A 23,428-nucleotide genomic window follows, 5' to 3' on the forward strand; every position below is an offset into this window, starting at 1 on the left:
CATTGTCTCTGTTAAAACAGAAAACAGTGAAGCAGAGAAAAAAGCACGCAACTGAGCAAGATAAGCCTTCAGACTGAAATTATGTGGTAAAAAGCTAAGAAGTTGTTCATCTTTTAGAAGATCTAAAGAAACAAGAACACTGAACAGCTATTCAAAGTCAAAAAAAAAAAAGTGCTGCTAAAAGATGAACCTTTTTTACCCAAAAAGAAAAAGTTATTTCACCCAATTACTTCCTTTTGTGTGTGCAACCAAAAGAGATGTATTGTCTGGATTACTATAATCCAATTAATTACTTCTTTTTTGATAGCACAGCAACTACACTTATATGGGGATATAGCGACTGCATTATATGTAGAGATCAAAATTGGTTTTGCACGGCAAAAGTGTTGCTATCTCACAGCTCCTGGGTTCCAGGTTCAATCCTGAGCTTGGGTTACTGTCTAAAAAAATGGCAGTAGGTGGATTGGCAATGGTAAATTAACTCTAGTGAATGATCTTGTGAACGTGTGTGCAGGGTGCCCTGCAATGAATTGCCCTCCCATCCAGGGTGTATTCCCAGTGTTCTCACACCCAGTGTTCCCAGGATAGACTCCAAATGCACCACAATCCTGACAAGGATAAGCAGTGGAATAAATTAGAATCTCTGGTTTTAACCAAGGGGAAAATGACGTGTTGTTAAGGAAATTATGTCCTGACACAGCACTGAACTCACTCTGTGGTGTTTGTAGTTCTATGTTCACAAACTGCCAATTAGATAATGGAACAATTTTTCTTTCCTGGCTTCTCCCACTGCCCTTGCCATTTACAGCATGGGAAATTACCTCAATGAGTTCTACTATTTCCATTGTTTTGCTTAGAGGCCCACATGCAGGCTGAAATCGTCTTGTTTGCTGAGGAGGTGAATGGGATGAGTTATTCAGTGCAGAGTCAGCCAAGGGCACAGTGGACTCCAGAAAGGACGACCGGATAATGCGAGTGTTTGTGCTTGTGTGTGTCTGTGTGGTAGAAACCAGGCCAACTGTCATAAAAGTGCTGGCGGCCAGAGTTGATGGTCTGTCATGGTGGCTCTTCCTCATTCCCCAGTCATGTGATAACATACAAAAAGCCTCTCACAGGCCACTCCAGGGGCACCAGGCTGGCATATTGGGCCTACATTTGTCTGCATCTCTGCTGGAAGCTTCTGAGTCCCATCATCCACATGATACGCTTCTGTCGCTGTGGGAGACTTCCTGTGGCGTTTGTTGCTGAAATGCAAAGGACAGCAGGTCCTACGGCAATGCATTCTGTTTTTTGCTATCTTACTCCCTGTACATTTCTGTTTCATCTAGTTTCTGAGGAGAATCTGAAGTTTCAGTCGAGTACAAAATAAAATCCTGTGAAATCTGGGGTAAAGATTATGACTATAAAAGGAAGCTTTGGAAGGCTGGTGCTCTGTGTCACACCATTCACCACAGATGGAATGTGTGTTTTCTGCAGGCAGTAAGTGAAAGAGCTACAACTCATGCCCGCCCTCCCCCCTTCAAGTCCACACCTGTGACCACAACAATGCAGACCTTGAGAAAAAGGAAATGTGTTTTGGTCAGCACCGCTGAGAAAACGTGTGCATGTATGTGTGTCACTCTCAGCTTCCTTTTCCTTTTCCCTCTCAGGCCTGATATCACAGGAAAAACACAGGATGAAATACAAAACTGCCTGCGTCTTTTTTTCTTTCTCTATACACTTTTTCTGTCGTGCGGTTTAAAGAAAAACGCTCTTTGTTTCTCTCAGAATTTAACTCGTAGAACTGAGCAGTCTTCACTAGCAAAGTAACCAAGCATTGAACTTACACATGTGGGCCTGGTCTGCATTTTTACGCACGCATGTGATTTGTGTTTTTCCTTATTCAGCAAATGAATAACCAAAGAAAAACCGAAGGGTTTCCGCTTTGTGCAAGTATTTGTCAGGAATGTTTACTTACGAGTGGAGGAGGAAATAACTTTCCTTTCAAGTTAGCCTTCAAAGACCATCATAGCACATGAGACCTGACTCATACAACATCATTCAACATCTCCATGCTCAATGGGTCCTCTCAAAAATAAGATATAAAACTGCATTAGTCCTATGGTTGCTTCACATGCTTCATGATTTTTAGACAGAGGAGTTTTTATGTAATCATTATGAGACCTGACAGTTTGACACCACTTCCTACTGTTTGTTGGGAAAAAGGAAAGATACAAGATGTGCAACATTTCAGGAGTCTTCATAGCAGCATAGTTTTAAATGTCATATTTACAGTATATTGATGCAGTATTGCATTACAGTATTTTACAAGGAACATTTGCAGGCAAATTCAACCCAATTGAGGAGATGATAGAGTCAGTCAGCAGAAAAGACAGCTTCAACAATAAAGCTGCAATGATCTGAGGATATAGACTGACAGCCTCAGATACTCCTGAGCCCATGCACTGATGGTGGGGGTGACATGTGCTGAGATAGTGAGGGGTAAGAAACAAGAGGCTGGGATTTGAGATAAGCTTCCTAGAACGTCTTCAGATGTGCATGTGTTTACGCTGAAAAATTTAAGAATACTCCAGCTGCTGTCTGATAAAGACTCCGAGCGACAGGAAAGTGTTCCAGCAGTCCGCAGATAGGAATATAAGTGGCAGGTATTGACTACTTGCAAATAACTGGAGTGGCCAGTCAGCATCACTGGGAATGTAATAGTCTTAGCGGATTTGGTCCTAATGTTCTGATACAATCAAAACTCGATTAGAGGTATTGAAAGACATGATGAGGGTCAGTGGGATTTGTTGATTGCATTCGTTACATGCCTCAAGCAGACTTGGAAATACAAAAAACCACCCCAAAAAACGCTTTCTTATTTCGGATTGCAAAACACACTGAAAATGACAAGCTCATGCAATTAGCAGATGAGGGGGAAAATTACTCCTTTCCTTCTCCGACATGCATTTAGCTGGCAGAATATGATGTTCCTTCAAGAAGCAAACACAAAAGATGTGTAGTACAGAATGGGTGGGTAGGAAACTATGTGTGTGTGTGTGTATTTGAGTGTGTAAGAGAGGAAAATATGGTGAAAGAGTCTGCATCTTAATGAGCACTTGAGCTATCGTCACTGAGAGATAAGTTTTTAGATGTATTTATTGTGTAGTACTCTTCACTAGCCAGTGTAATTGCCTCACTTATCGAGTTAAGCTTGTCCAGACGTGCTAAGAAGATTTGCCTAAAGTGCTTTGAGCAGCTGACCCCTTCGTAACCTCTAACTCTGCCAAGGCTTGACCTTTGGCAATTCAGTAAAAATCTGCAGCTTTGGATCGAACACCCATATGCCTGAATTATGAAGATACCATGCTTAACTCTTTGTAGTTAGAACCTCTTCCTCGATACTGAGATCATAATGGACTCCATTTAGAAGTGGTACATGAAGTCTATCAGGAAATTGGAGGCTGTAATTGCAACCAAAAGGCCACCAGTGAATCTGAATGGTTGAGATAAAACCAAACTGTAATGATATTTAGTCAAACGGTTTGTGAAACCAGGAATGAGATACAGACTTGATTCAAATGTGGGTAAATCTGTGTTTAGTCATTTTGATTGTTTTTTGTTTTCTTTTTTTTGTACAAACCTTCAATTTATTCCACTGCTGCCAATGCTATTCCCTCTTATTCTCCATAATAATAGAAATTAACAAGTCGTTCCTCCAGGTCTCAGGTCCAGTTGGCAGCTCAGCCTGGATCTGCTAAGCCTCCCGGGGTTGTTAGGATAAATAGGCTGAGCTGGATACTATGTTGCTAAGCTAATTAAGTAGCAGGTTAAGCTGCTGTGGGATTGAGTAGCATGACAGCTGATAGCACATTACCTGTGGCTGGTGGAGACAACCCAAATGGGTGGATACAGCAGTATGGAATACTAACACACAAAGGCTACATGGTACAACAACAAGCTGTTTAAGTGAAAGAACACGTCCTTTACACGTAGATATATGCACACGCGTAGCACCTCTATACTGCTGCACTCGAGTTTCCTTCCTGCTTTTCTTCACAAAAGACCACAAAGGACAATGTGGCTCGACGTTCTTTCCTTCTGACAAGGATACGGTACGTATTGACACTGTTTTCACACCTTGGTCTACGTGTGCTACATTTTTTTCCAGCCTTTTTCTACTTCACCAACAATATATGAATGAAAGTGATGTTTACCTTTGCCTAATCCTCACCTATACTGAACATACAAATATATTTTAATGGGAGGAGATAAGAGCAAAACATACATCAAAGCTGACTCGGACACACGCTTTAATGTCTTTATATAGGGTGTCCCAAAAGTCTCCATACTTAGGGGAAATTAACACTTTTTTTTAGCAAAATGTCTTCCAAAAATGTTCATACTTAGTTTATATTACAGCTATTTTTTTCAGATAGCCTTTGACAAAAGAAGAACATATTGAACTCATTCTCATGGCTGGATCAGGAAGCTGTCACAAGGTTGCGATGGACTTTAACAGGAAACAAGGTGAGCACATCACACTCACACACACACACACACACACACACACACACACACACACACACACACACACACACACACACACACACACACACACACACACACACTCGACACTGTTGACATACTTATTAACAAATTCAAAAAGACTGGAAGTATTGCAGTCCAACCAAGAAGTGGACATCCACGAACATCCACTGACGAAGGCACAACAAAAGTGGTGCAAACATAGTCCCCTGTGTATGGAGACTTTTGGGACACCCTTGTAGTATTAGTCATTGAAATAGTAAATCCATTATTCAAATCAAACTAAATAAATTTTAAGTCTAATGTAATTCGTTTAATATCATCCCTACTATGTACCCTTTTAAAATACTTTTTCAGTGGTGCAGTATGTCCTAGGATGTTAGTAGTGTGTGGAGCATGCATTAATTAAACTACCATGCTTCCACTCATTTCCTGTTTCCACTGTATCAGGATGGAGAGCATTTCCTGTCTTATGTCAGTCATGGGAAACTTACGCTAGACACAGACTCCTGCAGAACCCATCATCTCCGGTGTAGTAAATATTATTCCCCTGACTCTTCCTATGTTTAGGCCTCACTGCTGTCCCATTCCAATAGTATTTAGAGCGGATGTGCTTTTTAATGTGGGACTAGATCATTCTGCTAGCACCAATATGAAGTAAAATAACATCTATCAGCATCTGAAAATGTTGGTGTCTCTCAGAGATTTCATTCAAACATCAAAAAGTTATAGTAAAAGTATCTTTTTTATATCAGCTTTGTTCTTTGTTCATCTAATCATGTATCACTGTCATGGTAGAAACATGTGACTAAGTAAGCCTGGTGAATATCAAAATCTAGTCATTAATTAAAGGAATCACTTTCTTCTTTGACACTCCAGAAATAGGAAGCTGTCGCCTATCTTAGGTGTGTTCTCTCGCCTTGTTTTCGTTTTATTTTAGATGCAAGCTTTAATAGAGTCAGACTCATGAGAGCTTTCCTTATTCGTCTCTCATTTGTTGTCATGTTTGCACAAATCCCAGAATGCTCTCCTTTGAGAATGTCGAAGCATGTTTACTCCGACACGATCAGGCGAACGGCACTGTGGGGCGAGATCCATGCAACGAAAAACATTGTCCCATTCTTCCCCAGCCAGCCAATGAGTCTTGCAAATTACACATTATCTTCAGCTATCACCTGCTTAATTAAATGACCTTTTGTTAGTTAGCATCATTTACAGAGGTTTAGCCCTATTAAAGCAATAATCACATCAGCTGCATAATATTCATTTAATCAACACACTAAATTTGGCGCAGTTGTCTCTGGCACGCATACAAGGGCACGAGGACGTGTTACATTAATATATGACACATGCACACGTCGCCACCTGAACCCTTTGCTACGTCAAAATGTACACACTTGCATTCTAAACAGTATATTACTCTTAACTGTTTGTATTAAAAAAACGTAAGAGACGATTTTAACAATCCCAAACTTGACTGTGAGATATCTATCAGAACCAATAACCAAATGCATCATTCCATGATTGGGCTGTCATTTGTGTCCTACCGATATTACATTTACATAGAGTGTACTGTGTAAGCCATAACATTAAAACCACTGACAGGAGAAATGAATAACATTGCGTATCTCATTACAATGGCACCTGTCAAGGGGTGGGATATATTAGGCAGTAAGTGAACAGTCAGTTCTTGAAGTTGACGTGTTGGAAGCAGGAAAAATGGGTAAGCGTAAGAATCTGAATGACATTCACAAAGGCCAAATTGGGATGGCTAGACGACTGGGTCAGAGCATCTAAAAAACGACAGGTCTTGAGGGGTGTTCCCGGTATACAGTGGTTAGTACCTACCAAAACCAAGGAAGGACAACCAGTAAACCGGTGACAGGGTCATGGCTCACTAATTGTTGCATATGGGGCTGCGTAGCCTCAGACCAGTTAAATGCCCATGCTGACTCCTGTCCACCACCGAAAGCACTTACAATGGGCATGTAAACATCTGAACTGGACCATGGAGCAATGGAAGAAAGTGGCCTGGTCTGATGAATCATGTTTTGTTTTACATAATGTAGAAGGCCAGGTGAGTGTGTGTCCCTTACTTGGGTAGGAGATGGTAACCAGGATGCATTATGTAAGCAGTGTGATGCTCTGCACAGTGTTCTGGTGGGAAACCCTGGGTCCTGGCATTCATGTAGATGTTACTTTGACACGTACCACCTACCTAAACAGACCAAGTAAACCCCTTCATGGCCTTGGTTTTCCCTAAAGGCAGTGGCCTCTTTCAGCAGGATAATGCGTCCTGTCACACTGCAAAAAATAGTTCAGAAATGCTTTGAGGAACATGACAAAGAGTTCAAGGTGTTGACTTGGCCTCCAAATTCCCCAGATGTCAATGCGATCAAGCATCTATAGGATGTGCTAGATAAACAAGTCCGATTTATGTAGGCCCCACCTCGCAACTTACAGGACTTAAAGTATCTGCTGCTAATGTCTTGGTGCCAGATACCACAGCACACCTTCAGAGGTGTTGTGGAGTCCATGCCGCAATGGGTCAGAGCTGTTTTTGGAGCACAAGCAATGGTAGAGCAGGTTGTCCACTAATCATAGGGTTGGCGGTCCGATTCCCGGCGCACATGACTCCACATACCAAAGTGTTTTTGGGCAAGACACTGGACCCCAAGTTGCTCCTGATGGCAAGCTAGCACCTTGCATGGCAGTTCTGCTACCATTGGTGTGTGAGTGTGTATGTTAATGGGTAATTGAGACAGTGTAGAGCGCTTTGTAGAACTGCTAAGGTTGAAAAAAGCGTTATATAAGTGCAGACCATTTACCATTTATGGATGATTGGTGTCTCTAAAAGTAAATGCATTTAAATAGAGCTACAACAACTAATCAATAAAATCGATAATAACCGATTATGAAAATCGTTGTCAACGAATCTCATTAGCTGGTGTGCGTGTGGTAAATTTACTCATTACGTTACTTCTCTTCCAAAAAACACGTTCCGGAGAGTAAATACTAAAGTGACTACTATACACTTACACTATGCACTGTATACTCTCCAGTGCAATGTTTCTCAAGAGGGGGTCCGTGGACCCCTAGTGGTCAGTGGTGTAATTTCAGGGGGTCTGTAGGAAAGTTTAAAAATGCTTAAATAATATTACGTATATTTTTTTGTTAAATGTATGAAAACATATTCAAATGAGATGTTTTAAAATGAATCAATTTGGTTATTCACCAGTATCATGTTAGCTGAGCTGACGATCGTTCATCGATGGATTTATTTTAAATTTATTGACAAATGAAATGATTATTTGCAAAAACCTATGAGTGTTAGACAAGTTCAAGTGTCATATTGATGGATAAAATAAACAAAAGATAATTCAGAGAGTCAAATGAAATGTCACCAACAATAAAATGCAAAAAATAAAATCTTGAAATGTTTTGATTCAATTCTAATGTTAATATTATTAATGTTAGATATTAATAAAATAAAGCAACATATATAGAAATGACTGTTTAATATATAGCCTATAATTGATGTGGCCCAGAAATCATTTTGAAATGTCTTGTGCCTCAAACACAGTGTAGCATATTCCTAAAAAAAACATTTTAGCTTATTTCAGAGGGTTGAAACTATTCATTGTAATCGCAAACTCAAAAGTTTTTTTTTTTTAATGGTTACTTTCATTGCACAGCAGTAACCCAAATTCATAGGCAAGTGGCCTTTCAGAAAACAAAGGAAGCAAAGTTCATAATGTAGGCCATTATGCTATGCCAGCAGTGGTACTATTTATTACAGTAATAGGCGTGTGTGGTTTTGGACATAGCCATTCATCCCTGCGCCAAGGGGAGAGGGGTGACTGCTCTGCTGAACGGGTGGGCTGCGATATGCACATTAAGTAGCTGACATGGTTCTCAAGAGACCGCCGAGAAATGACAACAGGCAGAATTTGGCGTCCTTTTCTTGTTCATGAGTGTAAGATTTGATGCGTCAGTTCATTAAGCAGTCACTGCCACATGCTACCCCTCAATTACAGAATTGCACTCAAGATTAATTATTGCTTACAGTTCATGTTACGGTGCATGTTTATATGCATGTGGTTTAGTAGGCTGACTATATGAGTACGCAGCAAAGGACACAGGAGACTTAAGACTGCTTCCTGTCCCATTAGCGTTTGATCATTTCCCCTATAACGTAGGAACTAACTTCCTTTCTATGCATCAGTCTTCATTTTATTCGTTGCCCCCCCCCCCCTCCCCCCAATTGGCTAAACATTAATTGTAGATATTGAATTACGCAGAATGACATATAGCCTACTCTAGTGAGGGAGGGATTTAATATTTTAAATTGAACTGGGCCTTGGAGTCCTGTTGGAGCTCGACAATGACGGTGCAAATTTCAATTACAACCATAAGCAACTGTGACTAAGGGGGGGAAAAATGCTCTCTGGAAGACATTAACATGACTGGAGTGCTGTAAAATCACCTTTTTCTTCCTCATAATTACTCTCTAATTAGCCATCAGTTATTCGATTACCCCTTTTAATCTGTAAGTCATGGACATGGGTTCTACAAATGGTGGCTTAGACACTGGTGCACTGGTAACGGCTCTAATTAAAGGACGAGACGCACAAAGTGTCCCTGAGAGACAGGTTTGGGGTGGGGGGGTGGTGGTTAGATATTCATGAGAATGTCTAATTTGTAATAAAGTGTAAAAATCACTACCAATGCATGAGGAAGAAGCACTAGTACCAGCGTACTCCTATTGTGAACAGTAGTGTGCAGCCTTTCCCTTCTTTAGCAAAATGCACTGCTGGGCACAAAAGAAGTCATTAATAGAAGCTGTAAAGAGAGCCATTGTTGCAGTGTGTTCCTCTTTGCTGAGAGAGAGAGAGCAAGAGAGAGCGAGAGAGAGCGAGAGAGAGAGAGAAAGTCAGATAATTTTGTAATGAGTCTCGACTCTTTGAAAAAGCCCTGCCAAAGTTTGGTAGCTACATGAAAAGACTTCCAATGTTAATTTTCTCTCGTTTCATCTCCCTTCCCTTCTCCCGCTTCATGTGCCAGGGATTCGCTTTATTTGTCACAGAGGAAAAAAAAAAAAAAAAAAAAAAAAAAAATCATCATCACACCAAAGCAGTCAGATTCTACCATTTATTACACATATTACATTCTTAAATAAAAACGCTCCACTGAACAGTTCTTGCATAGATATCTTACAATACCAATTTAAAAAAGAATTATGAAACAGACCAGTAACAAAAATAAATTTCATCTTCTTCCTTAATAAAGAACATTACCATACTAACATTATATCATACAAATAATATTTTAAACACTTTGTACAGCAAATAAAAAGGAGAAAATCGAAAAAAAGAAATGAACAACAAAAAACAAAACAAAACAAAAAAACCCCAGAAGGAACAGATTAGAAAAAACCAACCAAACAAACAAACAAAAAAAAAACGGAGAGGAAGTGAGCACGAAGGTAGCAGGAATTGAAGGGGGTTGATGGGTAGAGTGGGTGTGGTGTGGACAAGTGAGGATAACGGTTACGATGATGAACGTGGCTGGGGGTGGGGGCGGGGCCCTGCTCTAGCGAGAAACGTGCTGTACAAGTGGTGTGAGTTTTGTCGTGCCACTGTGGATGTGTCCGAGTGATGGCGTACTCTGTATTCCCTTTTGTTCTTACACAACCTGCGCTAAGCTGTCGTGGCCGGCCATGGCAGAGGAAGCGGCCGTAAAAGAAAAGCACCTATTCGAGGAACTGCGTTTCAGCTGAGGTCTGTCGTTGGGTGGCTCGCTCCCTGGTTATTGACTGCCTGCGACGTTTAGATTTTGCTGCTGGAAACACAAGCAAGGGTAGAAATATAGTGGTCTGAATGCAGCAGATTGAGGACCGGGATGTGATCTGGGAGCAGCTAGCGGCCGTCCTGCTGACGCAGGGTGGGACAAACGTGAGGGGACAGAATGAGTGAGGGGAGGAGATATATATATATATATATTTATATATAGCAAGAGGAAAGGAAAGTACTGGTGAATCCGGTATATACTGACACAGACTTTAGACAAGCACAGCGGATAGAGTCCAAGATGCACTAAACATCACAAGACATGAGCAGGACGAATTCATCCACACGTATCAAACTGGACCTGCCTTGATGACACATACTGTACTGACTACTGACCCTTCTAATATGCCAGAACTGATCCAGCCTGACACAGCAGACTGAAGAGACTAAAATGTCACATTCAGTGTGATTTTACTATTCGGCCATGGCTCACGTGCTCTTGTGACAGGTGCATCTTGAAATCTCACAACATTATGTTATGTGGACAATCGACAGTGGTGCGAAATAACAGACTACACTAGGAATACACATGAAGTGCGCATGTTTTTGTATTGAAATGCTTATGTTTTAATAAACTAAAGAACTGCAACACCTACAATCTTGTAAGAGGCGCTAGAGTCAAGCGGAACCGTTTGCCTGTTCATAAAATCCCTCTGCTTCAGGTGTTCTCTTGTTACACAAACACCTTATTTTAAGCCGAAATATAACGGAAGGGCAGTTATTTCACTGGAAGGTACTGGAGATCAGGGGTTCTCAAAGTATCGTTCGAGAAGAACAGCCAGGGGGTCTGAGATTATTATTATTATTATTATTATTTACTTTGTTACACCGGTGGAAATCACAATGGACCATTATCAAAGTTGTCCTCATGACTTGAGGTCTCTTAAATTAAATGGCTTTAATCCAAAATCTCCAAAATAGGTCTACAAATTTCATCATGGACCTTAATTCAGGAATAAAAAAGCTCCAATAAAGAGTACTCATTTAAATAATGAGCCTAATATTTGAATAGTTCATAAAAACCGAATCCGTACTACTAATCGGGACCTTAATAGTCAATAGTTATTTCTATGGCTGCAAACAGTTTGAGAACTCCTGCCTTAGATGCATAATTAACCTATTTAAAAAAAAAATACCCTATAAGCAAAATTTTGTAGTGGATTTTTCGTCCAAATAATCAAGCTTTGGAAGCGAAAGGAAAAACACCAGCCAATAAGAACAAATTCTTAAGCAATCCACTCGCTCCATTTCATCGGTTTGGGATTATATTGCAACAGGCATTTCTCGTGTTCCTGAAGACTCCTTTGACCTTAGACATCCTTAAGAAACTGTAAACTCCACTGTATAATATGCAAGGTACTAAAACCAATGCGACTATTTCGCTGTTACGGCACTGCTACTTGGAGAGAAAAAGAAAGAGAAAAATCACTAAATGACTATATTACAAGCACACATACCCAAGACCATGACAATGGCCACACACTGATGTTCAGGAAAAAATAAATAAATAAAAGTTTAATGCGATTCAGCTGATTTAGGGAGGAGGTTAGGGGACAGCATCTGATAAGTGGTATTAATGAGGGTTAAAAACAATAAAAATCATTGTTCTCCCTCTCTCTTTTTTTTTTTTTTTTTTGAACACTCAGCAGTTTGCTTGCAGACGCATAAATCTTTGGGCAAAGTGTGCATTTGATGTTCCTGCTGTAGTTGATTGTGCATTGATCACTGCTGTCGTTTGGAGTGTGGAGAGAGGAAAGGGGGGTGGGGTGGGGTAAGGGGGTGATCAAAACTCAAAGAGCACAGGCGATGTCTAGAGCATGCTGATTGCTATTTTAATGGACGGGCCTTTATTTTCATTATCATTTGGTAGGTTCTGGAACTTTATAATATTTCTATGCAAAAAAATAGTTCTTCAGTTGTAGTCTTGCATTTACAATGGCAATTTACAGGTCGGAATATGGAAGTGACTGAAATGTTTTATTCATTATCCCCCCCCCCCCCCCCCCCGACTCCTTTGCTGTTCCTTAGACAGAAAGAACTGTGACGTTTGTTTTCGGATTCTCAAAGTGTAATACAGGAAAGCTCAGGTTTGAGTCATGTGAGCATCTTAAAAGCTGGATGAAATCATGCTGGTTTCTATGACTACACTGAAATGAGGGTTGGTCATATCTTTTAGATGTGTGTCAGAATGAACTGAATTTGATCCCATTGTTTATTGGCTGATGCAACCAACGCAGAGCGCAGCAGAAACCTTGATGACCTACGACTAGTGTTACTCACAATGCTAAATATGACTCTTATAATCGATGCTCGGGTTGGAATGTGTCCTGCTTTGCTCGGATCGTTGGATAGATGCCGTGTCTAGAGGAAAGTGATACTTTCTCAAACTGATTGTACATTTATTAAAAAAAAAAAAAAAAAAGTGTTGGCGATATCAAATAGTCTTGATCCTCCACTGATTGGGGCTTCCTTTGCATCTCAACCCATGAAGTCAAACCAAGAACCTTAAGCATGAAAATAAAATAAAAAATAAATAAAAATAATAATAATTCAAGCAGACTGAGCAGACTGTTACGTCTTTGTGTTGTTTTCATGTGTATTAGTGAAGAAGGAGCAGGCCTTGTTCTGAGAGCAGTGTTAAGCAGATGTGCGCCATGTTTTTGGTATCAGTCTGGTTGTATTGTTGCCCTGAACGCCGATGACCTTAACGTTACAGCTCAAAAGTTACAATCATGGCTTTGATTCTCCCCCTCCACCCTCATCAACTAAAGCGAGGAGAGGGGTTCAGTGGGCCAACATCCTGCTAGACTTTGCAACCTTGGGAACAACGATTATAACCTCATTCACAATTATTTAGAAGCTGATTGTTATGCTAGAGCTCATCCTAGGCCTAGTTCGGCAAAATAGCTAGGACATGTGAATGAGCTCTCATCATCTGACTTCAAAGCCTGACTTCAGGCAGAAAGAAATCCTACTCCAAAACAACAATGGATAAAAACCCTACTTTGAAGATATTGGAATAGAACAAAAAAAAAAAAAAAAAACAAGAAAGGAAAAAAAAAGGGAAAAAAAATAAATAAAAAAATTCCGGGAAGCAATCTGTGTGCACAAGTGTGTATGTTTGAGAGAGGCTGCCATGCAGTGTTTTGTTTCTAATTCATTCATTAACATGATAATTGTTTTTCCCTTGATTATTTTCAGCTTTATCTCTGAAAAAAAGAGCCATGAGCTAATAAAACCATTCTGTGTGTTTTTGTTGCGTGCGCGTGTCTATGTGAGAGAGATTCATTTTTTCATTTTTTTCTCATAATAGTTTTCTTGTTTTTTTTTCCCCCGTTTTCCCCCCCCCTTTTTGTCTGTATGAAAAAAAGCACAGAGAACGTTGAAAAAAAGTCAGTGCAGACAATGGATACGAAACAGGCAGGCAAAGTTCGCCTGGCGCGATGCCACCGGGTTCCTTTTCATGTTTTTTTGTTTTTTTTTTTTAAAATCCTGATGCCAGCAGGCGTCTCTAGTCCCAGAGTCACATCACCTGCCTGCTTTCCTCCGCGTCCTCTCCAGGAGCTGGTCTCCCATAAGCCCCTTCTCCCTTGCGCAGGGTTTGAGCTCTAATATGGGATCCAGTCTCAGCATGAAGCCAGCGAACATTTCCAGTGTTAATATAATAAGCATCACGCGTGTGTCCGTGCAGACGCCCGGTTTCCGTAACAGTCTGCATCAAATCAGAACGGAGTGAAATGAAAAAAAAACCATAGGGCCCAGCTTTAGGAGTCAGCGGCTCACGTCCTTTCGGGCTTCATATACTCTTCCTTGCGTTCTTCAAACTCCTCGCTGTCAGTGCTAAGATAGGCACCACTGAACTGAACCGTTCACGCATACGCTGTACTCAACCCCCCCCAACACCCTCTCCCCCCCAAACCCTGTGCCAGTATGTGCACATTCACGCTCATGTAAGCAAAAACAAAAGTTCTTTTTTTTTTTTTTTTTTTTTGGAGTTTTAAGACATCTCAGTTCAGAAACAATCTTCTGTTTTGTAACACTGTCTTTAGAAAATAAAAAAAAAAAAAAAAAACTAAAGGCAAGAAAGTGTCGCTGCGCATTGTTTCAGATGCCTGCGAGGTGACAGGCATGAAGAGAGGAGCACGCTCTGAAGCGAAGAGCAGAGGAGGTCAGCGCAGGGGCTCCTTCAAGGGACTTGCTTTTGGCCACTAGCTCCATTGGTCACTGTCCAGAATGTTTGGCAACGTCATCCTCCAAAGTGGCAGCTTGCTGTACATGGTATGAACCTGCAGTTCGGTTTTTATTATGAGTCCTTGGTGCAGACGGAAGAAGAAGGAAGTCATTATTATTTTTTTTTCCCCCAGAAGGTGTTGTCTGTGTAACTTGAGAGCACAGGTACATTTCTAGAGCTGAAGTGTTGTTTTCGGATTAAATGTGATGTGAGCGATGCAGTGTTCACAGGGTTTCTGTCCCGTACTTATGATTTACTGTACAAAGAAGAGCAACAGTGCGGAAAAACAGCTATCGCTTGGCAGTGTCTGATTCCCAAGCTAGTAGCTTGAGCTAAGTAACTGATTTAAAAAAAATGAGAAAATGGCATGATTACTTATTTTTTTTTTGTTTGTTTTTGTTTTGTTTTGTTTTTGAAAACTGTCAAGAAGTGAAGAATCCAGCAAGCTCTGCTCTTATATTCTCGTTGCCTTGTGTTATTCTTTGTATAAAAGCCTCCTTCAGGCTTGGTTCTCACTGAGGTCTCCACAGGAGTCTTCATCTCTGGACGGGGCAAAAAAACTTCTCTTTAGACGTTCTTTCCCTCTCCCCCTTCTCTCTCTCTCTCTTTCTCTCTCCCCTTCTCCTTCACTCTCATTTCCCTTCTCTCCTCGACTCAGATGTGCCTCTTCATGTGCAGAGCCAAATGGTCAGACCTAGAGAAACACCTGCAGAGAGAGAGAGAGAGAGAGAGAGAGAGAGAGAGAGAGAGAGAGAGAGAGAGAGAGAAACACAATGTTAGCTAATCATGAGATACTAGCCTAGCATAACAGCATTTGATGAATCGGGTTGGGGTCTCACAGTGATGGGGGACCATATGACAGTCAGCCCAGGCTTTGCAGATGGAGTCTTTCAGAGCAGAAAGAAAACAACATTTGGCTTTCAGGGGGAAAAAAAATAAATAAAAATGAATATTTAAGCACTAGATTCTTCTCCCTAAGTTAACGACAGATCGTCGAAAGTCGAAAGCTTGCCAGCTTACTGATACATGCTGCGACTCTGCTGTTCTTTGCTAAAGAAATTGAATTACATATATTTTTGGAATGTAGGAGAAATCTGAGACCAGCTGGAGTTTTTTTTTTTTGTTTGGGGGGGGGGGGGGGGGGGGTTTATTTCAACACTGGTGGTGAAACTACTCTATAATAAATCACACTGTCGCATTAGTTATATAGCACTTGAATCATGATGGTTGGTTTTGGCCTGAGCCGTGGGCTTTCTTTTAAATCATACTCGATTAAGTTCACTGTTAATAACTACTACAGAGAAAGAAAATCTGCAGCGGAGATGCCTTCGCTATTTTACATACTGTACATTAAACTACAAGGATTACCGTAGAACATTCGTATACGATGATGAATCACAACGGCTAATAAAAAAGAAAGAAAAAAAGAAGAAGAAGAAAAAAAAGGCAGCGAAACGTGTGTGGGATTGAAATGAAGTATTAAAATTTGAATTTGCCTTTGGCTGTATGCATTATTAATTAGTAGTGAGCCATTGCGTGCTTATTCAGAACAGGCAGAGGACTCGCGGTGGGGGAAAGACATACAGGTGGACATTTACGATGGGTTTATCGAAATATTTGCTTAAAAAAAAAAAAAAAAAGCTAACGGTGAAAAAATGTTTTAAAAAAGGAAATCTAGTAGTAGTGCAATTATGCACTATTGGCATTATGCAAATGAGAAGATGCTCACTGGTCCCCGTGAGCTTTTGGATATAGTTAGCAATGCTAGCATTTTTGGTTGAAGTGATCCAGGCTTCGGTAATACGCACATCATCCCTGTCTCCTTTACACGAGCTCTTCTGAATAACAACAACCCTTGTGCGTTCTTTTCATATCGTGCGTTAATGCCTCTGCTATGAGAAATCAAAGCTTGACTGAGCAGAGGTGTGTGTATGCGTGTGTGTGTGCGTGTGTGTGTGTGTGTGTGTGTGTGTGTGTGTGTGTGTGTGTGTGTGTGTGTATGTGAAGGGCTGCTGGACAGATGGCCCTGTGACACTGGCCATCACACCAGCTGGCACACCCATAACCCCCCTCTCCTCACCCTCACTCAGTCCCACTCCACACCCAACAGGAGGGCTGGACTTGATTAGGCAGGATTAATGATGAGCCATGTGTGTGTGTGTGTGTGTGTGTGTGTGTGTGTGTGTGTGTGTGTGTGTGTGTGTGTGTGTGTGTGTGTCTGTGCGTATGACACAGTAACAGTATGTGTGCGTGTTAGCTGACTGTATTAGCTGTTAAACTTTCCACGGCTGCTCTCCGCTGTCCATTGTGATGGTAATGTAGGATCATCTTGACACACACACGGGTGAGGTCCCTCAAGGAGGCGGAACAGAATGGCTCATAGAGAGGACAGGGAGAAGCAGCTGTTTGCCTACACATCGTTTTTCACACATTAAAGCACGCGAGAGGCTATTCGATTTAGGATAAATTAACTTCTAACTTAACTCGCCGGGGTACGGCCGCGAGAGCTGATATTAGGGATGCGTCGATATCCATTTTTCAGACGAGCGTATGTTTTTCCAGTGCGTGTCAATATCGATAACAATACTGAAATGACTAAACTACTCGGTGTTAATCAATCTGGAATGTCACAGATCATTTCTTTTATCTGTTTACATTTCCTCAGATTAAACAGTGGCCATAAAAATCGCACATGTCCATGTTCATGCACTTGGGCTAGCCTGTGCGCTCTTTCCAAGTGCATTAGTTACCCTGGATTGTGAAGGGTTATGGGTTTTGTTCCACTTTGGTGAAGCTCTTCTGTACAGCTAGTAGTACGTTTCACTGCGTCAGAATCCCTCGTTGTTGATGATACTGCCTGAACCTCAAGAACAATGTACTGCAACTGTTATATTTGCTGTTATTTTATTCCATACTAAGGTAGTTTATAGACGTTTCTTCTTGCCTAGCCAGCATTTGCTGCACTGTTGGTTGCTAGCAATGAAGTCCTCATGCCACGTTACTTTACTAGGATGGTGTTGTACTTCCTCCTCTCGATGTTCTCCCACAGCACATTTAGCAGTCTGCTCTGCTTTGATCACCATCATTAATCTCATTAATTTCATGTCATCTGTTATTAGCGCGACGTTACGCTAGGCACACACATCACATAGCATCACGTGGTATTGGAGCCGTTTTTACGAGTACGAGTAAATGAGCACAATATCGGACCCATACCCAATTCCAGTATCTGTATTGGTGCTAGGGTTGTCACGGTACCAAAATTTCAGCAGTCGGTACCAATACCAGTAAAATTCCACGGTACCCTGTACTACTTTCGGTACCAAAACAAAACAAAAAAACATGCCAACTGAACAACACACTACTTTATTAATAAAGTTAAATATCAATATAAAATGTATTTTTAATAATGCCATTCTGTATACTTCAAGTATATCATTATTGAAGCTACTAGAGTTCTCCAGACACGAGGAGAAATATTTTTCTGACTGACTGGTATTAAAGACATAAAAATCGATTATTTTCTAAACACATACATTTCAGATATATCGCTCATCAAAAAGCCTCTGATGTGTAAAATTAATAAACCCCATCATGTCCTCACATTTATTTAACCCCAATAAAAGTTAAAGCATTAAATGGTTAATAAGGACTCCTGACTGTATTAGTGTTAAACGCGCGTATGCTAAACATTAAGTAAGCAAAAACGAGGATGTTTTCTTGCAATAATACACTCCAATGAAACTATTCTACAACTTTCATAATGCAACCCTATCACAACTGAAACTCACCTGCTTGAATAAATACTGCTTGAATACTTCCCACGGTTAATCTAGCTGCACATCAATTTTAGGGGCGGGGCTTTTACACACTTAGCGGTAACAGCACTGAAAGCGGAAAACGAGCGTCCGAGAGAAATCGGTGTATTTCGCAGGTATATATAGTAGGTAAGTATGCGGTTTCGGACACAGTCATGGCAACCGGTGGAGCTCCAATGTCTTCTTGCTGTATGGTGCACCCATGAAAAGTTTCAGACTTTTCAGACAGGGCATCAGTACAGGGTTGACCCGGTACTCGGTACTACCGGTACTTATGAAAATCTGATACCGTCAACTTTTTTTCCTTTTCAGTACTGACTTGGCACCAAAGTACCGGTACTTTTGACAATCCTAATCGGTGCATCCATAGACACATTTGTTACAAGTTCTCTTAAAGTGAACCTCCGTCTCTCTTAAAGTGAACCTTCCTTTTATTACGCCTGTGGATTAGTCCACTAGCAAATGAACCGAGTAGTATCCACACCTGGATTAGCTGACTCTGCAGTGAGGTTCTGCATGGGTTAATACTAAGTCCAGTTCAAAGAAACACGAACCAGAGGGCCCAATTTAAAAAAGCTCCCCAGGGGTTAACTTGCGGCGAAGGAGGCTGACTCGGTCTTCACTTCACGTTCTCGGCTCCGAAGCAGCTGTTGTCAAAAGCTTGGCAATCAGAGAGACTCAATTACAGTGATGCGTTCTACATCCACGTGCCAACGGCCCCCGTCTTGCTTTTTCCACAGTCAGTCCTGTTGTGAATTTATTAATGGATTCTGTATCGAAGACCTCGCGACAGTACTTCATCTCCAAAACCGAGACGTAAAGCGTAATTAGGACGCTGTCGGGACAGCGTTCGGAGATGGACTCGGTGGCCGCAGATTCTTTCAGAAGACAGTAGAGGTTTGTTGATGGAGCAGGCGAGTAGATCTGGATGGATGGCTACTGAAATCATGAGACGAGGCCCTGGTGGCATGCTGGCAGCAAGCCGGGGAGCCGTGTATAATTGCGCTTCCACCTGGAGCAGGATCAGTGTGCATGCGCAGCCGTGCCGTGTAATTTGCGCCGGGCGGCTGGCCCGAATGACAGCGTCCTACTATTGTCAACTGACAGGCTATCACTCAAAGCTACCCCCGTGTGCATGGAAATCTTGCTTGCGCTCCTCTTTCCTTTTGGAAACACACACTCCTTTTGTCACTTTCACACACACACACTCATCCACACACGCTCAATCAGTCCTCCCCAAACCCATCACTGTCACATCACACAGAGACAAAGAGAGCTTTCATTTCTGACAGGACTGTGGGATGTAATGACAATGTTTGATGTACTGTGTTAGCGTGTGTGTATCTGAATGAACTATTTGTGTGTAGGTGCTCGTCCCTCGCATGATTATGCTCTGAAAAGCTTACTGGAAAAAAAAAAACAGTCCTGAACTGATTCAGCTGCTGTTTCACCAATTATAACATATATAGCTCATCCCTCAGAAACAAAAAAGAAAGAGTTTGGATTGATAAGGTGGTATTTAAAGCTGCCCTTTTCCTCTATATAACCGTGATGTCGTGCATGACCTGGTCCGTCTGCCTAAACCCAACGGAATGTTCTCCGCGCTAGTCCTCCTGCGCCACGCCAAGTTTCTTTTATTGCCGTTATATAACTCGTGTATTTGAAACACGCCCCCTTATTTTTTTCCCCCCTCTGTTCTCTCCAGTCGATACACGCTGCACCGGTGGGGAGAGCGAAGGGGGCAGATTGGAAGAGAGAGAGAGGGAGAGCACGGCAGTAATTTGGTAATGAGTATCACAGGACTGGACTGTGAATGAACTACTCATGAGGGAACGGGAGTCTTAAACTAACTGCCAAACGATCTATCCCAGCACACAGCAAATGCTGCTGTGCTTCAGAGAGAATTTCAGAGAGAGAGAGAGAGAGAGAGAGAGAGAGAGAAAGGGGGGGGGCAACACTTCTGAGCAAGACAGTTTAGTGTTGCTGATTCCCAGCTGAAAGGAATTTTATTTGTGCGCATGAGGGGATTGCGAGAAAGCAGGTTTGATAGACAGAGAGAGACAGGTGCTGTGCCTGCTGCTCGGATGCGGAGAGAGAGAAAAAAAAAAGAAAAAAAAAAAAAGAAAAAAATTTCTGGGAGAGAGAGCTTTCTAATCACACGGTTCTCTAAGAAGGAAGCCGAGTGTGTGTATGATAGCGTGTGTCTTACCTGTCGCAGTGGTTACACTTGAAGGGCTTGGCGCCGGTGTGCTTGCGGTAGTGCCTAGTCAGCTCGTCGCTGCGGGCAAAGCGCCACTCGCAGCCTTCCCAGGAGCATTTGTACGGCTTCTCACCTGCAGACACGTGACACACTCCACTTTAGCAAGCCTTTTGCACTCGCATGCTTTCACACACGCACACCTATGCAGGACAGATCCACTGCATGAAACAGAAGATAAAAACGATCTGTTATATTAAACAGTGATTACTCATCTCTTCTCTTCATTCTCTGCGTGCCAGCTATTCACATCTCTTATTGCAGCCCAAATGTCTGGAACGCTCAATGAGCCAAATCAAAAGCAATTTTCCCCTTTTTGCAAAATTCCATGAAAAAAAAAAAAAAAAAAAAAATTAAATAATAAAAATTGTGCAAATTAACTCATTCACTGTGACAACATTAATTTATAATCCAGAGTCACGTTTCCAAAACATGAAACCACTTCCATTAACTGTTCTCCACCCCCCGATGAGAGATCTGAATTTCAGATGAAGTTAAGCAGATGGGGGAGGCGATCCCCATTGTTCAACACGCTGTAGGTTTTTTTGTTTTGTTTTTTTTTATCCATCAGGCTTAAAGTGATGGGTGGGGTGTCTGCTGTGGTCACGGTTCTACCCCAGCCTCGAGCTAGCGTTTGTGGCGAGCAGACGGGGCTCTGGCCCTAGGCCGCCTAGCTTGCTGAAGGAAATGGAGGGGTGTCAGCGGTGCTGATTCAGATCCAGGGGTGGTAAGGATAATTGGGGTCTTAATGACGCTTAATGAGGAGTAATATCGTACTCACGCTCAGCCAGCTGCCAGTGCTACCGCTCTTCCTCATGTCCGCCAATCTTCCTAACTAGACTTGAAGAGTCATTTGAAGTGAAATTTCGGCTCGCTCGATCGAAAAAGTGCAGCTTAGCAGATTGCAAATGACAGTACAGTAAAAAGAAGGGCTGCTGTCTGTAGCACTCATGCCTTAGGACATTGGCTAGTGCCATCTAATGCAGATGGAGAATGACCAAGGATCTGTCAGGAAGGAATTACTAATTAGACGACTTATTTTTCTCTGTAAAATGGGATTGAAACGAAGCGTATTCTTGCTTAATGTTCACGTAATGGCAGCACATCGTGCAGAGGGGTGGCTCGGCACACAAATTTGGTCGCAAGCCGAGGTAATATGGCGAGTGAGTGTGTAATCTGGGAATATCCTGCATTGGCTAGTGATGAGGCAATGCGACGTAAAGGATGACACAGCACAGACGACAAACGCAAGCCGTGTGATGTAACTCCTGCAACCGTTTCCTCTTCCCTTCCCCCATCATCCTTAGTGCTCTTTGAGGGTTACAGGCATCAAATGGAGTCAAGACCATATTTTCAATTATTTCCGCTAAACTTCCTTGGCGCCTTGCACAATGCCGAACAGACTGCGGTGTCTCTCTCTGGTCAGTTTGACCGAGACACGTAGCGTTCCAAATGCTTGTGCCTTTTTCTTTTATTGGATTTGCCTGTCCTTGAGCTCTCCTGGTTTATAAAATCAGCGGTGAATAATACCCCCAATGTGTACTCGTGTATCTACACAGATGGACGGAACCAGAGAGGAGCCCTCCCTTACGCTGAGATTTGCAAAGTGGTGGGGCCGCAGGTGCGAGACACCAAACGTTTCACACTGCACTCTGGGTAATTGGCCAGAGACCCCTACCCCCATCCACCCATCCATCCACATGCACACACGCACACACACTCACAAACATGCACCATCTCCCTCCTTCTGTCACAGCCCCCACTCTTCTCCCCCTCTTCTTCTTCTCTCTCGCGCTCAGACAGCAGCAAGGCAGGCTTGGACCTGCAACCACGGCAACCGCAACACCAGCCAATTATAACTTGGGAAGGCACAGATGCATGATGGAGTCGCTTAGCAACCGGTCAGAGAGAGGGAGAGAGAGAAAGTGAGAGTGAGTGTGTAAAGTTAAGAGTGAGGGAGAGCTGTGCAGTTGCAGCATGCAATGGAGGGACACTCCGCGGCATCAGCCAATTACTGTTCGCTTTCGTTGAGTGGGATGTAGTTGCCTGGCAACCCAAATGTACGGAGTGGAGCGGGGTATGCAGTAGTCTAAAGCTGGACCCTAGGCTGGTGAAGCTCTGAGCTCTGGCTGGACTGGCATACTGAAGCCTTTAACTGGTGTCCAGTGCTGCAAGCAGCTAGCCTGTTACTGCCTTTCTTCTGCATGTGATGGGGTTTCCTAGCAACTCGCTGTCTTCTAATCAACTACCCCCTGCTGCCCTTCCGTCACTGGCCTGGGTACTAAAGCCACAGTTAATTACATTTCTTCAGTCAGTCAACAGCTACAATGATCGCCAAGGATCACATTTGAGCAATTACAGGGTGTGCATTTTTACTTCCGTCTCCTGGAGCAGGAGTTATCGATCACGGCCCCTACATCAGAGTCAAGTGTTCAGGCTGTAACCCACGTTTCCTCCATAGTGTATATTAGAATACACACCATTAACCTTGCAAACACTGTCTGAAAGCCAAAACCAACCTTTCCAACACCAAGTAGGCTTCCCATCGAATCCTGCAGTAATCGTAATGTCCCTGTGCCAGTAATCTATTGAAATAATAACCGAAAAAAAGAGGATTAAACTAATTACATCATTGAATCCGGCGTGTAATGAACTTGACAGATTCTGGCATACAGCTTTCTGTTTTTGGATTTATTTATTTTTCCCTTTCTCCCATTGTTACTTGTTTCTGTTCCCTGTCAGGAAC

The 23,428-nt window shown here is 42.2% G+C and overlaps 1 protein-coding gene across 2 annotated transcripts in view; it reads right to left on the reverse strand.

Moving 5' to 3' along the window:
• Window positions 1-9,664: 9,664 nt before the first annotated feature.
• The window catches only part of klf7b (Kruppel-like factor 7b), a 41,878-nt gene continuing 28,114 nt past the window's right edge, over window positions 9,665-23,428 (reverse strand). For both annotated transcript variants that reach the window (XM_053680935.1, XM_017470586.3), the window contains 2 exons: window positions 20,635-20,758; window positions 9,665-15,313 (listed from right to left, as the gene is read on the reverse strand). In XM_053680935.1, coding sequence (XP_053536910.1) covers window positions 15,262-15,313; window positions 20,635-20,758 — 176 coding nt within the window. In that variant the 3' untranslated portion in view covers window positions 9,665-15,261. The remainder of the gene's footprint in view (window positions 15,314-20,634; window positions 20,759-23,428) is intronic.

Source organism: Ictalurus punctatus, chromosome 6 (genome assembly GCF_001660625.3).
Source record: "Ictalurus punctatus breed USDA103 chromosome 6, Coco_2.0, whole genome shotgun sequence".
In the NCBI taxonomy this organism is placed as follows: Eukaryota; Metazoa; Chordata; class Actinopteri; order Siluriformes; family Ictaluridae; genus Ictalurus; species Ictalurus punctatus.